This window comes from Solanum verrucosum, unplaced genomic scaffold, assembly GCF_900185275.1.
Source record: "Solanum verrucosum unplaced genomic scaffold, falcon-dt-bn FXZP01000278.1, whole genome shotgun sequence".
Classification (NCBI taxonomy): Eukaryota; Viridiplantae; Streptophyta; class Magnoliopsida; order Solanales; family Solanaceae; genus Solanum; species Solanum verrucosum.
In genome coordinates this window covers 2,175,942-2,190,149 of record NW_026020332.1, presented here as the reverse complement: position 1 = coordinate 2,190,149, position 14,208 = coordinate 2,175,942, and the positions used below count along the sequence as shown (strand labels likewise).

General features: G+C 33.2%; 1 protein-coding gene and 1 pseudogene across 1 annotated transcript; both read right to left on the bottom strand.

The window, feature by feature from the left end:
• Window positions 1-2,265: 2,265 nt before the first annotated feature.
• On the bottom strand, window positions 2,266-3,882 carry LOC125836744 (berberine bridge enzyme-like 28). The gene has a single exon (XM_049515953.1). It carries the CDS (start codon window positions 3,880-3,882, stop codon window positions 2,266-2,268), a length of 1,617 nt encoding a protein of 538 aa, XP_049371910.1.
• A 3,881-nt stretch (window positions 3,883-7,763) lies between these two features.
• On the bottom strand, window positions 7,764-9,381 carry LOC125836745 (berberine bridge enzyme-like 28; annotated as a pseudogene).
• Between the last annotated feature and the right edge of the window lie 4,827 nt (window positions 9,382-14,208).

Here is a 14,208-nt window from a genome sequence, read left to right as displayed (position 1 = left end):
ACTAATAGTACTCAATATATGGTGTCAAACCATTTTTTGGTGGGAAACTTCAGTGGACAAAACTTTGTTACGAATCTTCACGTTTCGTCACTAAAAGTATGTGTCTCATATATTTAGGCACGAAATATAATTTTTGTCACTAAAAGTGAACAATTAATGACGAATATCGTAGCTAATAATTTTTGTAGCTATATATCACATTTGTTGTAATGGTTTGTTCTTCTTTAAGAACACCAAGAACACATGAAGAACATAAACAACTCCCAAATTTCAACATCTTCAATTCTTCACGAATTCATCTCAAATTTCGGCTACATTATTAATTTTTTTTGTAAACTAAAATTCTAAAATCATTTGTAGAGATTAAAAAATTCATCCGTATTAAAAAATATTTCAAAAAAATGAAAATCAGTCCCAAAATTTCAAAAATTTGCTTTAGTTCATGTTTTTGAAGTTGTTTTTTGACATTAGATCTTTGTTACCTAGTGTTTTTCGAGTTATGTTCAAAATTTCAAATGATTTGAAGTTGTGGAGAAAAATCTACAATTAAAGAATATTGAAGCTTTGAAACTTTGAAGAAATTTCAAGTGGATCTTGTTGAGTTAGGTTGAATCCGCGATCAAAAAATATTGAGTTTTGGTATCTAGCTCGGAAGGAAACTACTCTTGAAATTTGAGGTGATTTCGTGAAGAATCAAAGAAGTTTGAAATTTGGGAATTGTTAATGTTGTTTATGTGTTCTTGGTGTTCTTAAGGAAGAAAAAGCAAAAAAAGTACATTTGATCCAAAAACTTCAATTGAAAAGTGTTAAACCTTGTTTGGGGGGTAAAAAGTGATTTGCAAAACCAGAGTTAAAAAATGGCATGGATGAGCCTTTTCTTTAACAACAATGGCAGAGATGAGCCAAACTTTTAACGGATGGTATAAATGAGTCTTTTCTGAAAATTAGATGGCATATTTGAGACTTTTCCCAATTAATAATACCGAATAACTTGTTTCCAACCAAACAATCCATTTTTTAAATAATATGCCATACCCATGGCAAACGTGGATTATTTGTTTTTATTTTTATTTTAGGGTCATAACACGAGTATTATTATTTATATCATTGATAAGGTAAAACTAATTAGACAAGATATTTTTCCTTTGATATAGTTGCATAGTCAAATAGATAGAATATCTACTACAACGGATATTATCACTTAAACTATGTCGCTCTTAATAAATAAATTTGTGTAGAAAACTAAACATTTCCACTTTATTTTTTTCTACGTAGTGTTCGGTATCCACATTGGAGTCTGAATAAATTTAAATTTGCATTGGGAAATCCCACATTCGGGGGTAATCACTCTCTAACAAAGACGATTTCGTACCTAAAGAAACTCGATGTTAAACTAGACCTTAATAAGAAATTTTAATTTTCTATAATATATGAACATTGATGGGGTTTTGTATCAAACTTCCTATATGTATATTGTCTCAAAAATATGATTGACCAAATCCACTTTGACTTTTAGATGATAAATATGGATAATAGATGCTATCAGATGGAAAATATGATGATAAATCTCTACAAATATTGTACATATCTCCACAGGTATAAAATGAGAAGGTATAATAATATTAAAGACTCGTAATTTTTCAAGACATTGAATAAATTACAAAGTCTACTCTCCTACAATGAATTTAAAACGTCTAAATTCTTATAATTGTGACGAGTAAAGATTTCAAAAAATTGTTTAAGTATGTAAAATTATTAAACAAAATCATTGAATTTAGTTTTGTATCAATAAGACACTTATTAACTTATGACCATCTTCTTACAAAATATGTCACGCTCCGAATCTACATTTTGGACAGAATCAACACCCGATTTGATTGTTGACCCGAGTATCTTAGTCAATTTATTCCTACTCGGACCGAAGCAGAAATAGCGGAGGTTATTGCCATTCTTGCTTTTCCTCTTCTTCTTCTAAGGACAAGGCGGAAATTTTTCTCTTCGTAGGGGTAGGAAAAAGAAAGAGTTGCAAAATATATAAAATGAAATAACTAATACCTACATAATTCTAATTAACCAGTTACCAAACGACCGACAAGTGTTGCGTTAGTTTTTATCAACTCATCCTGATGTACAAGTCCGCGAATTCTAACATGAAGAACATTTATAATATAGAAAATTTATTACTTGAAAAAAATTCATAAATCAAACAATACATATCCTTGAATGCTACATCTAATTTTTAGTACTATATAATATATAAATTAACTACCATATATTATAACCTAAAGATAATAGAGGAGGAATACTTTGTTCATTCCTAAAGAAATTTGTTGGATCAAACTTAGTCTTCACTTGTACTAATCTATCAAAGTTGTTCTTGAAGTATTTCTCCCCCCAAATTTTTGCTTGTTCATAGCTTGTGTTTCCATTAATATTGTTGAATCCTAAATCAAGATCTCTATAGTTGAAATAAGCAGCTCTAGGAGATTTTGATACATACTTAGCCATGTATCCATGAAGTTTTCGACTCCAAGCTATATTTCTTTGAGAATCTTCAATTTTTCCCCAGTACACCGCATACTCGATCATGAATATATTTCCAGCTCTATGAGGGAAAGGAATTTCAGATTCTGAGATGTCACTCAACTTTCCTCCATAGGGACTAAACTGTAATTCAGCCCCCGAGTTTTCAACTGCTAATTGGTTGAGTAGTTTCCACATACCTTCAAGACCATTTATAGAAATTGGTTGTTGGACATAATCTGATCTCCCTTTGAAGAATCCTCTTTGATTAGTTGTGGTATTCCAATTTAGCAACACATCAAGTGATGTGCCCCTAGGAAAACCGGCAAAGAAGAGTATCGATTCGATCCAACTCATCTCAATGCAATCTTCCATCACTAACCCTAGTTCCGGGAAGCTATCTTGCATTTCGTGGAGGAGTTCATCTACTCCTCCAACGAACATTGTAGTGAAAGAGGCATAGATAGCTCTTTTCCCACCCCCGAATGGAAATTCACTATTTCTCAAGAAGATCCTGAGGAGGAGATTGTCATCAACTTTGTCTGCGATATGTTGCCATTTGTAAACAAGTTGAGTTGCATTTTGCTCTAACGTTCGTGGCACATTGAACACGGTCACCTTTTCAGGAATATCGAGTAATTTCACCTTCCATGATATAATAAGACCAAAGCTAGTCCCTCCACCTCCTCTAATAGCCCAAAAGAGATCCTCACCCATTGATTCTCGATCTTGAATTTGTCCATTAGCATCGATTAATTTTGCATCAATGATGTTATCGGCAGCAGTACCAAATTTTCGTGACATCATGCTATAGCCTCCACCACTAAAGTGTCCACCAACACCAACAGTAGGGCAAGCCCCAGCAACAAAGGCCAATTTATTACTTTTTTCTGCGATTCTATAGTAAACTTCCCCTAGGGTCGCGCCAGCTTGAATCCAAGCAGTCTTGTTTTCAGTGTCAATGGAGATTAATCTTAGGTTTCTAAGATCAATTAGGACAAAGGGGGTCTCGGAAATATATGAAAGTCCCTCATAGTCATGTCCACCGCTTCGAATTCTAATTTGCAGGTCATGTAACTTGGAGCAATGTATAGCTACCTGGATTTGAGATTCGTTTATAGGAGTGAAAATAATTGATGGTTTGAAGTTGGAGATTATCCTTAGGTTATGATCTGAAAAGGAGTAATAAATGGTGGAATATGATGAGTTTTTAGGAGTGTGGATGACTTGTGATGAGTTTGAGTTCATAATTTTGTGAGAAAGACATTCAAGAAAGTCATCAATATGAGTTTTGTAGGCCCATGAATATGATGATAAAAAGCAAATTGAGAGAAAAAGAAAGATTGTTAGCTTAGTCATAATTGATTATTTGTTGTTGGAAATTTTGATGTGGAGAAAATGGAAACTAACAACTTCGATTTATAGTTTTAGTATTTTATTTTTTTGGGGGCGGGGAGGGGGGTGGGGGGTGGATTAAAGAAGCTTAATTAGTTACAAAGGCTAAGACCACGTGGTATAGAATATTAAGTATTATTTTTTAAAAAGTAAAGTAACCTCTCAGTGCAATTATCATTTGGTGCAAAAAAGTATATATATATATATATATATATATATATATATATATATATATATATATATATATCATGACCGAGAATTAATAATCCCCAAATAACTTCTTTTCAATCACACAATTTTTAAATATTTTTTTAAGAAATATGTCAATATATACTCCAACAATTCTCTTAATATGAACTACATCTAGTCAATTGTCATGTTTATTCATACGGAAGAATGAAGATGCACACGCTTCCTCATAGCTAACGTGGATTATTTGTTTTTATTTTTATTTTATGGTCATAACATGAGTGTTATTATTATTAATATCATTGATATAGTTAAATAGACAGAATATCTCCACATCATATATGAAATGAGAAGGTATAATATAATATTGAAGACTTGTAATTGTTAAAGACATTGAGTAAATTACAAAGTCAACTCTCATATATTGAATTTAAAATGTCTAATTAATTCAATTGTAATGAGTAAATATTTCATTAAATTTAGTTTTGTATCAATAAAGTCATTCAAATTATGACTCTCTTCTAAGAAAAATTGTCATGCTTCGACCTACATTTTATATACACTCAATCTAGGAAGTCGCAGTAGAGATCTAACCTCAATTGTCGCAACATAATGTCATCATTTACTAAGCAACTCATACATGATATGACAACAATATTAAATGCATTTTTCAAATAATGGTGTTCATTATCTAGTCGTCCCTTACAAAACTTATTGAATGTTGTTACTTATAAGCTTGATTATGTAAATCTGACCTTAATAACTTCACAAGCAACGAGTTTGCTCTTTTAGACTGAAGCAAAGTGGAGTACCATATTTGGATAAAACACAAACTTTTGCCTCGAAGGCTACAATAATTACATTATGTAGATATATTCAGGATATATACTTCTCCATACAGAAAGCTATAAAATGTTTCTGAAGTCATGAGTAGTGCATTTACTAGTCGGCACTCAACATGAGATCACCATCACATTTTGGTGTCTCTCTTGAACCGGTATATCATAAACTCAACACCAAATCACTCTACCTTATCCATCTTATGAAGCAGCTCATGACAATCAACAAGAAAATCATAAGAATCTTCAGATTCAGTACCCATGAAGAATGAAAGTTTCAACCTTCAGGACATAGTAAAACCTCATGTTTGTCTCTAGTCATTACATGTCCACAACGAGTCAGGGAAACATATCTATTTCCAAGGACAGAATTTCTATTGTTGGTGATGTTGTTTCCACTTTTACAACTCAATTACTAACCAGATGCGACATAGAGTGAAGAAATTCATATACCAATTTGTATCACTTAGATACCAATTGGATTCAAGTCATAGCACGAAAGGAGTAGAAAGAAATGAGTTTTTCCCAAAGTCTTATAGTCTCTCGAAGAAAAGTACAGATGTCTCCATATTGTTTCGCAAGATTCTACTAGACTCATTTTGGTACAATGAGATCAACGAACCTAGAGCTCTGATACCAACTTAGGCATGATCTAGACCGTTGTGATTGGTACTCCCACTAACCCTCCAGTGGGAGAACTATTACAACAACCCAACTAAGCAACCTTAACCAAAATACTACACATTTAAAGATACGGAAGCAGGTTTAAATACTAAAGGAAAGAAAGAGTTCCCATAAACTTCAACAAAAGTCTAGCAACCAAATGCGGAAATAACGCCTAGAACCTGAAAGTCAAAGTACCAAAACTTTAACAAGGAACCATAAGTCTAAGGAAATGGGTACAACCCAATTAAACATAGGAAAATCTAAGTACTATAGTCTAAGTCCGAAAATATGGACATAAACAAAAGAGAATTCATGGCAGCCCGAAAGAACTGGCTCACCCTTGCATTCAAAAGGATCATTGATCTTCTAAGCGAGGTCTGTCAATAGCCACCTGAAGATACCCTGTACTCAACAAAGAAAGAGCAAGTGCAGTATCAGTACACAACCACAATGTAATGGTAGGATCACGCGACTATTCCATTAAATGCAGCATACATAAGCCATTACAATATAATAACCATGCATACACCGAACATAAACAATTTCAATTATCACTTACGAACCACATACAGTTTCACAATTCTCAAGAAATACAATTATGACAAGTCAATGGTCCTCTCATGGAAGCCAAACCTAAATTGTTAGTGTACCGGTATGTGGTACCCGATCCAAGTTAGTGTGTCGGATCTTGACACCTGTTCTAATATTTATGTTGATACGTAGCAACCGATTCCAGTTAGTGTGACAGAACGTAATACTCGATCCATTCAACAAGCCACAACCACAATCACAATGTACATTCTCATAATCATACAATCAAGTCATGATTCATGGCATGCAATTATTCAATTATCCTCATTTACGATTAGTGAAATCAATAATACAACATTCGTATTCATACATGCATTATAACAAAGCAAGAACAAACATAAACCACACAACATGAAATCACAACCATCACCTACCTCGAACAAATTTTGAATCCCCTAAGAAACTTAATTCTTCCCTTTTCGAATTCTTTTCACTTGTTCTTGATCTACAAACAATCAATAAAATTATAGGATCAATGATCAAGACTTAATTACCCGGAATACAATCAACACTATCAACCCTATATCAAACACATGATCCCAATATCCAAAAATAGGGCTTTTCCCGCCATCCAAACAGTTCCAAAACCTTTCCGCATTGATAATTACCCATGAATTTACATTCTACAGATCAAAAAACGGATTCGGGGAGTGAAAACCTTACCTTTAGCCTCAAGAATAGTGAAAAAAGGTCAAGAACTCGCCTGGGGTCGTCTCTTAGCTCTCAAAGTCTAAAACTGCAGAATAAAACGTTTTTGAGATTTATTTCCAACTTAAATCGCGACAGTCCCGCTATGGCGACCCCCAGCCCGCCACAGTGGCATGCACGAAAACAGTGAGTTGAATTAACAGTTCCAAAACTCCCATTTCAAAACACACCTTCATCCTATGACACTCAGAAACAAACTTGTTCACGCTAATATCAATTTCGAGAGTTCTATTCACCCGAATTCAATTACGTAAAGTCGTACGGTTTTCTTAACGTCTTAGCTATCTACTCATGTGATCAATTTCATATTTAGATCTCTCAGTTGTTACCAGATTTCCCTAGACCTTACTGACTCCAATTTCGTCCAAATCTAGAGTAGGTTGGGAAATTCCAAGTTAGTAGGAAAAAGTTTTCCGGCCCAAAATTTTTCCCTGTTCGCTTTTCTATAATGACGGGAACCGGTCGTTACAATATTAAGGGATTTTATTAATTTAAATTTCTAGAATTAATTGTCCATGTATTATGAAAATCCTTAATTACTCCTCTAATTAAGAAAATCAGTTACAACCAATTAATTTAAACAGATAAAATATGTATCTCGATTTTAAAAATTTGGCAGATACATGTATCTCACGGATTCAAACTCATGTATCCTAAGCATGAAATATGGTGAAGGCAGTAAAATTTGAAACTATCGGGAATCTTAGTAATTAAGACCTAAACTAGTGGGATTTTTGTAGTTTGCCCAAGAAAATTTGTTACTTGAAAAAAGTTCATAAATCAACAATATTTATCTTACACAATCTTTGAATGCTACATTTAATTTTCAGTACTATATAATATATAAATTAACTACCATATATTATAACCTAAAGATAATAGAGGAGGAATACGTTGTTCAATCCTAAAGAAATTTGTTGGATCAAACTTAGTCTTCACTTGTACTAATCTATCAAAGTTGTTTTTGAAGTATTTCTCCCCCCAAATTTTTGCTTGTTCATAGCTTGTGTTTCCATTAATATTGTTCACTCCTAAATCAAGATCTCTATAGTTGAAACAAGCAGCTCTTGGAGGTTTTGATACATACTTAGTCATGTATCCATAAAGTTTTCGACTCCAAGCTATATTTCTTAGAGAATCTTCAAGTTTTCCCTAATACACCGCATACTCAATCATGAATATATTTCCAGTTCTATGAGGGAAAGGAATTTCAGATTCTGAGATATCACTCAACTTTCCTCTATAGGGACTAAACTCTAATTCAACCCCCGAGTTTTCAACTACTAATTGGTTGAATAGTTTCCACATACCTTCAAGACCATTTAGAGAAATTGGTTGTTGGACATAGTCTGATTTCCCTTTGAAGTATCCTCTTTGATTAGTTGTGGTATTCCAATTTAGCAACACATCAAGTGATGTGCCCCTAGGGAAACCGGCTAAGAAGAGTATCGATTCGATCCAACTCATCTCAATGCAATCATCTTTCACTAATCCTAGTTCCGGGAAGCTATCTTGCATTTCGTGGAGGAGTTCATCTACTCCTCCAACGAATATTGTAGTGAAAGAGGTGTAGATAGCCCTTTGCCCACCCCCGAATGGAAATTCACTATTTCTCAAGAAGATCCTGAGGAGGAGATTGTCATCAACTTTGTCTGCGATATGTTGCCATTTGTAAACAAGTTGAGTTGCATTTTGTTCTAACGTTCGTGGCACATTGAACACGGTCACCTTTTCAGGAATATCGAGTAATTTCACCTTTCATGTTATAATAAGACCAAAGCTAGTCCCTCCACCTCCTCTAATAGCCCAAAAGAGATCCTCACCCATTGATTCTCGATCTTGAATTTGTCCATTAGCATCGATTAATTTTGCATCAATGATGTTATCGGCAGCAGTACCAAATTTTCATGACATCATGCTATAGCCTCCTCCACTAAAGTGTCCACCAACACCAACAGTAGGGGCAAACCCCAGCAACAAAGGCCAATTTATTACTTTTTTCTGCGATTCTATAGTAAACTTCCCCTAGGGTCGCGCCAGCTTGAATCCAAGCAGTCTTGTTTTCAGTGTCAATGGAGATTAATCTTAGGTTTCTAAGATCAATTAGGACAAAGGGGGTGTCCGAAATATATGAAAGTCCCTCATAGTCATGTCCAACGCTTCGAATTCTAATTTGTAGGTCATGTAACTTGGAGCAATGTATAGCTACCTGGATTTGAGATTCGTTTATAGGAGTGAAAATAATTGATGGTTTGAAGTTGGAGGTTATCCCTAGGTTATGATCTGAAAAGGAGTTATAAATGGTGGAATATGATGAGTTTTTAGGAGTGTGGATGACTTGTGATGAGTTTGAGTTCATAATTTTGTGAGGAAGACATTCAAGAAAGTCATCAATATGAGTTTTGTAGGCCCATGAATATGATCATGAAAAGCAAATTGAGAGAAAGAGAAAGATTGTTAACTTAGTCATACTTGATTATCTTTTGTTGCAAATTTTGTTGTGGAGAAAATGGAAACTAACAACTTCGATTTATAGTTTTAGTTTTTTTTTTTTGGGGGTGTGGGAAGGGGGGGGGGGGGGGGATTAAAGAAGCTTAATTAGTTACAAAGGCTATGACCACGTGGTATAGAATATTAAGTATTAGTTTAAAAAAAGTAAAATAAATTCTCCGTGCAATTATCATTTGGTGCAACAAAGTAGGTATATATATATATATATACTAGTTTTTCGACAACGCATCAACTCAGAAAATTTAAGCGAAGATTTGAATAATAAGCTTTGCACAAAATAATATTGCAGATTCTTTTGTGAATGTTCAATGTGGATCATCATATATATCTCTTATTCACACGAACCTATGAAGATGGTCAATGAAAAATTTTATTAGTTAAATGTAATAATGTATATATTTATTTCAATTTGATGAGGTTCAATGAACTTTTCTTCGTTGAAAATACTGATATATTAAGAAATAGCAAATCAGTAAAACATAAAGACAATGTTTATATAGTAATAAATATTTTCAAGGAAACATCATGACAATCTAAATCACATAAGTAGCATTGATAAATAAAGTCATACGTTTGTCTTGGGCATTAAAAAATAAATCATGACAATTTTCTAACTCTTGAGAAGTTTAATAATTTTAGAAAAAGATATTCAATAACATATATCTACATCACAAGAGAAATTATTAACAAAAACAAATAAATTTAGACTACAATAAAAATTAAACTAATCAAAATTTCAACTGGCGTTATTACAAGTCATATAAATTATTCTTTGTCGAAAATACTTACATATTAAGAAATAGAAAATCAATAAAACAAAAGGGCTATTTTATATAGTAATAACTATTTTGAAGCAAACGTCCTGGCAATCACATAAGTAGCATTGATAAATAAAGTTATTCTTTTGTATTGATCTTCAAAAAACAAATCGTCATAATTCTCTAATTCTTGATAAGTTTAATAATTTTTGAAAAAGATATTCAGAAGCATATAGCTACGTCACAAGAGAAATTGTTAACAAAAACAAATGAATTTAGACTACATCATGTCAACTTCATATATTGAAACTTAACATACTAATGTATATACTAAGCAAAAAAATAATAATTATATCATCAGAAATATTTTCCTCAAATACTTGAGGTTAAAGAATATATTCTCTTAGGATAGAACAATTTACTTCATCATAATAGTGGTACCTCATATTCCGCTAAACTTCGAACTCATTCAATGACAATAAATCACACGAAAATTTTTAAAATGCAAGAAGAAGAAGGAGTAGAAGATTAAAAAACATGTGGTTGAAAAATGAGAGAAAACTCCTCTATTTATAGTCAACAAAGGATAGTATGAACAAGTGTTTTTTGTGTCTTATCTGAAAAGTCATGACATTTCCAACAAGTCACAACCCTTTGGAAAAGTCATAACTTATTGAAAAAGTCATAACTCTTTGAAAACTCACAACTCTTTGGAAAAGTCACAACTCACCGAAAAGTCACAACTTAAATTAGAGATATTATAGTAATTTAACATTCAAGTTAGGATTTCATGCTTTTAAAGTAATAATAATAATAATAATAATAATAATAATAATAATAATAATAATAATAATAATATATATATATATATATATATATATATTCTCTATCTCATGATAACTTAATCGGGCATTAATAATCTCGGAATAACTTATTTCAATCACACGATTCTTAAATATTTTTTTAAGAAATATGTCAATATATACTCCAACAATTCACTTAATATGATCTAGAATACTAGACAATCGTCATGTTTATTCATACGGAAGAATAAAGATGCACACGCTTCCTCATAGCTAACGTGGATTATTTGTTTTTATTTTTATTTTATGGTCATAACATGCGTGTTATTATTATTAATATCATTGATATAGTCAAATAGATAGAATATCTCCACATCATACATGAAATGAGAAGGTATAATATAATATTGAAGACTTGTAATTGTTAAAGACATTGAGTAAATTACAAAGTCTACTCTCATACATTGAATTAAAAATGTCTAATTAATTCTTGTAATTGTAATTGTAACATCTCGCAAATTAAAATAACTAGGAAGAAGCTAATAATTGAAAATAGTCATTTTTGGAAAGAATGAAATCTGGAAATTTTGTCAAGTTAGAATAAGTTGAGTTTTGACCAACTTCAAATGGCCATAACTTCTGGCTCAGGATAAGTTAGAGGTACTTCCAGATATGGTAGGAAAGCTCTTGGAATGATCTTTCCAACGCCTCTGAGTTTGCGTGATTTCAAGTTTGTATGAGTGAGTTATGCCCTTTGGAAGTTGGGCTGTTGGAATAAGAAAAGTCCAATCCGGATTTTAAAAAGGAAGTTTGGTCTTTTCCTTACCCAATTATTTTATTTCATTTTTGGTAATTTAGTTAGGGTATAATCAGAATTAGATCAGTTTACGCTTTTATCAAAATACGCTAGGGCTTGGAGAAAAGAGAAAAGAATAGGAGAAAGGAGAAGAGAAGCAAGATTCGTCCAGATCGTCGAGTTTAGCTTGTGGATTTCGTCGGGGGTGATCCCTACAAGGTATGTGAGATCACATAGCATTGGGTTAGTTCACCCACGCGCCAAGCATGTTTAATTCAGCGTATATTCGTCCTAAAAAATTGAGAATTTGATGTTCTTTATAGTTGTTCTTGAATTGATTTCGTCCCTGAATATGAGTTGGGATTAAAGAGTTTCTTGTTGTTAAAGTGTTGTTTCCTTGATTTTTTTGGGTTAGATTTTGTGTATATGATTTGGGTACATGAATCTAAAGTGAATTTGAGAAAAAGAATTGGATTAAAACGATTTAGGATCAGAAAACGAGATCAAAAATTCGTTAGATACACCTTGGGAGGGTCAGGCGCGTCGCACCCCCATAGCGCCAGAGAGGCTGGGGCGGCGCGCCTGCAGTGCGCCCAAAAGGAGACCCAGAAAGTGGGGGCTGGCGCAGCACACCCAGGATGCACCCAGATCGTTGTTTTTCACCAGTTTTTCGTCATTCAGTCCGTTTAAGTCTTTCTAAAGTGTTTTAACACTTCCTATTGATTCTAACTACTCTAAATGACTTCTAAACATCTAGAAATCATCCAGAAACATGAATCATAATCTTGAATCTATAAATTCAAATTCAAGGAAAGTTAAGAGTCAAGTTTAGGAAGTCCTTAGAGTCTTTTCAAGAAGTCTTTTGCAAATGCTTTTAACTTTGTTTTAAGACTTAAAGTTCAAGTTGAGTAAAGAGTAAAGAGTAATGTTTGAAGTTCATTTCTTAAAAGAAGTATATGGGGACTATGTATTCCCAAAGAGTTTAAAATGTTTTCACATTTAAATAAGAACGGAAACTGAGATTTTCAAAGAGCTTTTGAGCTAGTTTTCATAAAAGAGTAATCGCTTTCTAAATGAAGCAAGAGAGGAAACCTTGATTTCCAAGATAGCCTTTGAGCTAAGTATTTGAGCAAATATCTGAAATCACAGAAAGAAGTATGTTTTTAAACATAAGAGTTGGTATCATATTTTGGGGGTAGTATTGAGCACCGATATGGGGGAGAGTTCAGACTACTCATAGCCCCCATAAACCATGTAGTCATCATGGGTTAAAAAGGGTCATGCTTTTTAGATGATTCATTTAGTGCTTTTTAGCATAGATTAGTGGATCTACATAGTAGTTCAGGTTCTATACCGTCGGCAAGGTATAGGACGGCCCTGGCAGTGTGAGGTAAAATGATGTATCATCACAATAGCTCTTACGTGATGGTTGTCGGTTAGAGAAACTCCCACAGAAGTAATTGTATTCTTAAATACACAGTTTGTTTGTATTTTTACATACATCTCAGAGTTATATGTATCTTTGCATACACACATAATTGACATTATGTTTTACACAGCTTTTCTTTATATTGCACTTGTTTTAAACTGATTTATATTGAAATGAGTTTAGTTATGTTGAGTTGAGTTGAGCCAGGTAAGTTCTTCATATTCCTTTCAAGCCTACGCTGTGTTTAGCATTCCAACTCGCATACTCGTACATTCAATGTATTGATGTCAGTTGGCCTGCATCTTATTATGATGCAGACACAGGTAACTATGATCGGCATCCGCGCATCGTTGATCCAAGGAGCACTCCAGAGTCAGTTGTTGACTCCTTTTATTGCTTTTAGTTATTTTATTAGTTCATTAGGATGTCGTGGGGTTTGTCTCGATATCCATCTCAATTGTTTTAGAGGCTTCATAGACAGTCAGATGTTAGTTCTTTAGTCTTTTCATTGTCATTATCTTATGTTAAGACTTGAGTTTGCCTTAATGGCCAAATTGAATGTTCCATTATAACATTCCAGTTTATTACATAGACTTGTCTTTGTTGAATTAAGTCTTCCACTGAATAAATAAGTCAGGCCAAGGGTTCGCTTGGGGTTAGCAATGGTTCTCGAGTGCCAGTCCCGCCCGGGGTGTAGGCTCGAGGCGTGACAGTAATGAGTAAATATTTCATTAAATTTAGTTTTGTATCAATAAAGTCATTCAAATTATGACTCTCTTCTAAGAAAATTTGTCATGCTTCAACGTCCTACATTTTAGGCGGAATCAGCACCCGATTTGATTGTTGACATGAGTGTATCCATAACATGGCATGAAACATTGAGAGCATACGTCTAGATATGAGCACAAAACACGATTCAAAGAGTATTTTAAATTATATAATTGTTGGAAGCTAGTTATACTAAGTATTAATCATGCATCTATAAAATTAATAAGACGTT

What these genes read in the sequence shown, in the direction of transcription:
- LOC125836744 (XM_049515953.1), bottom strand. Translation starts at nt 3,882, where the DNA reads ATGACTAAGCTAACAATCTTTCTTTTTCTCTCAATTTGCTTTTTATCA.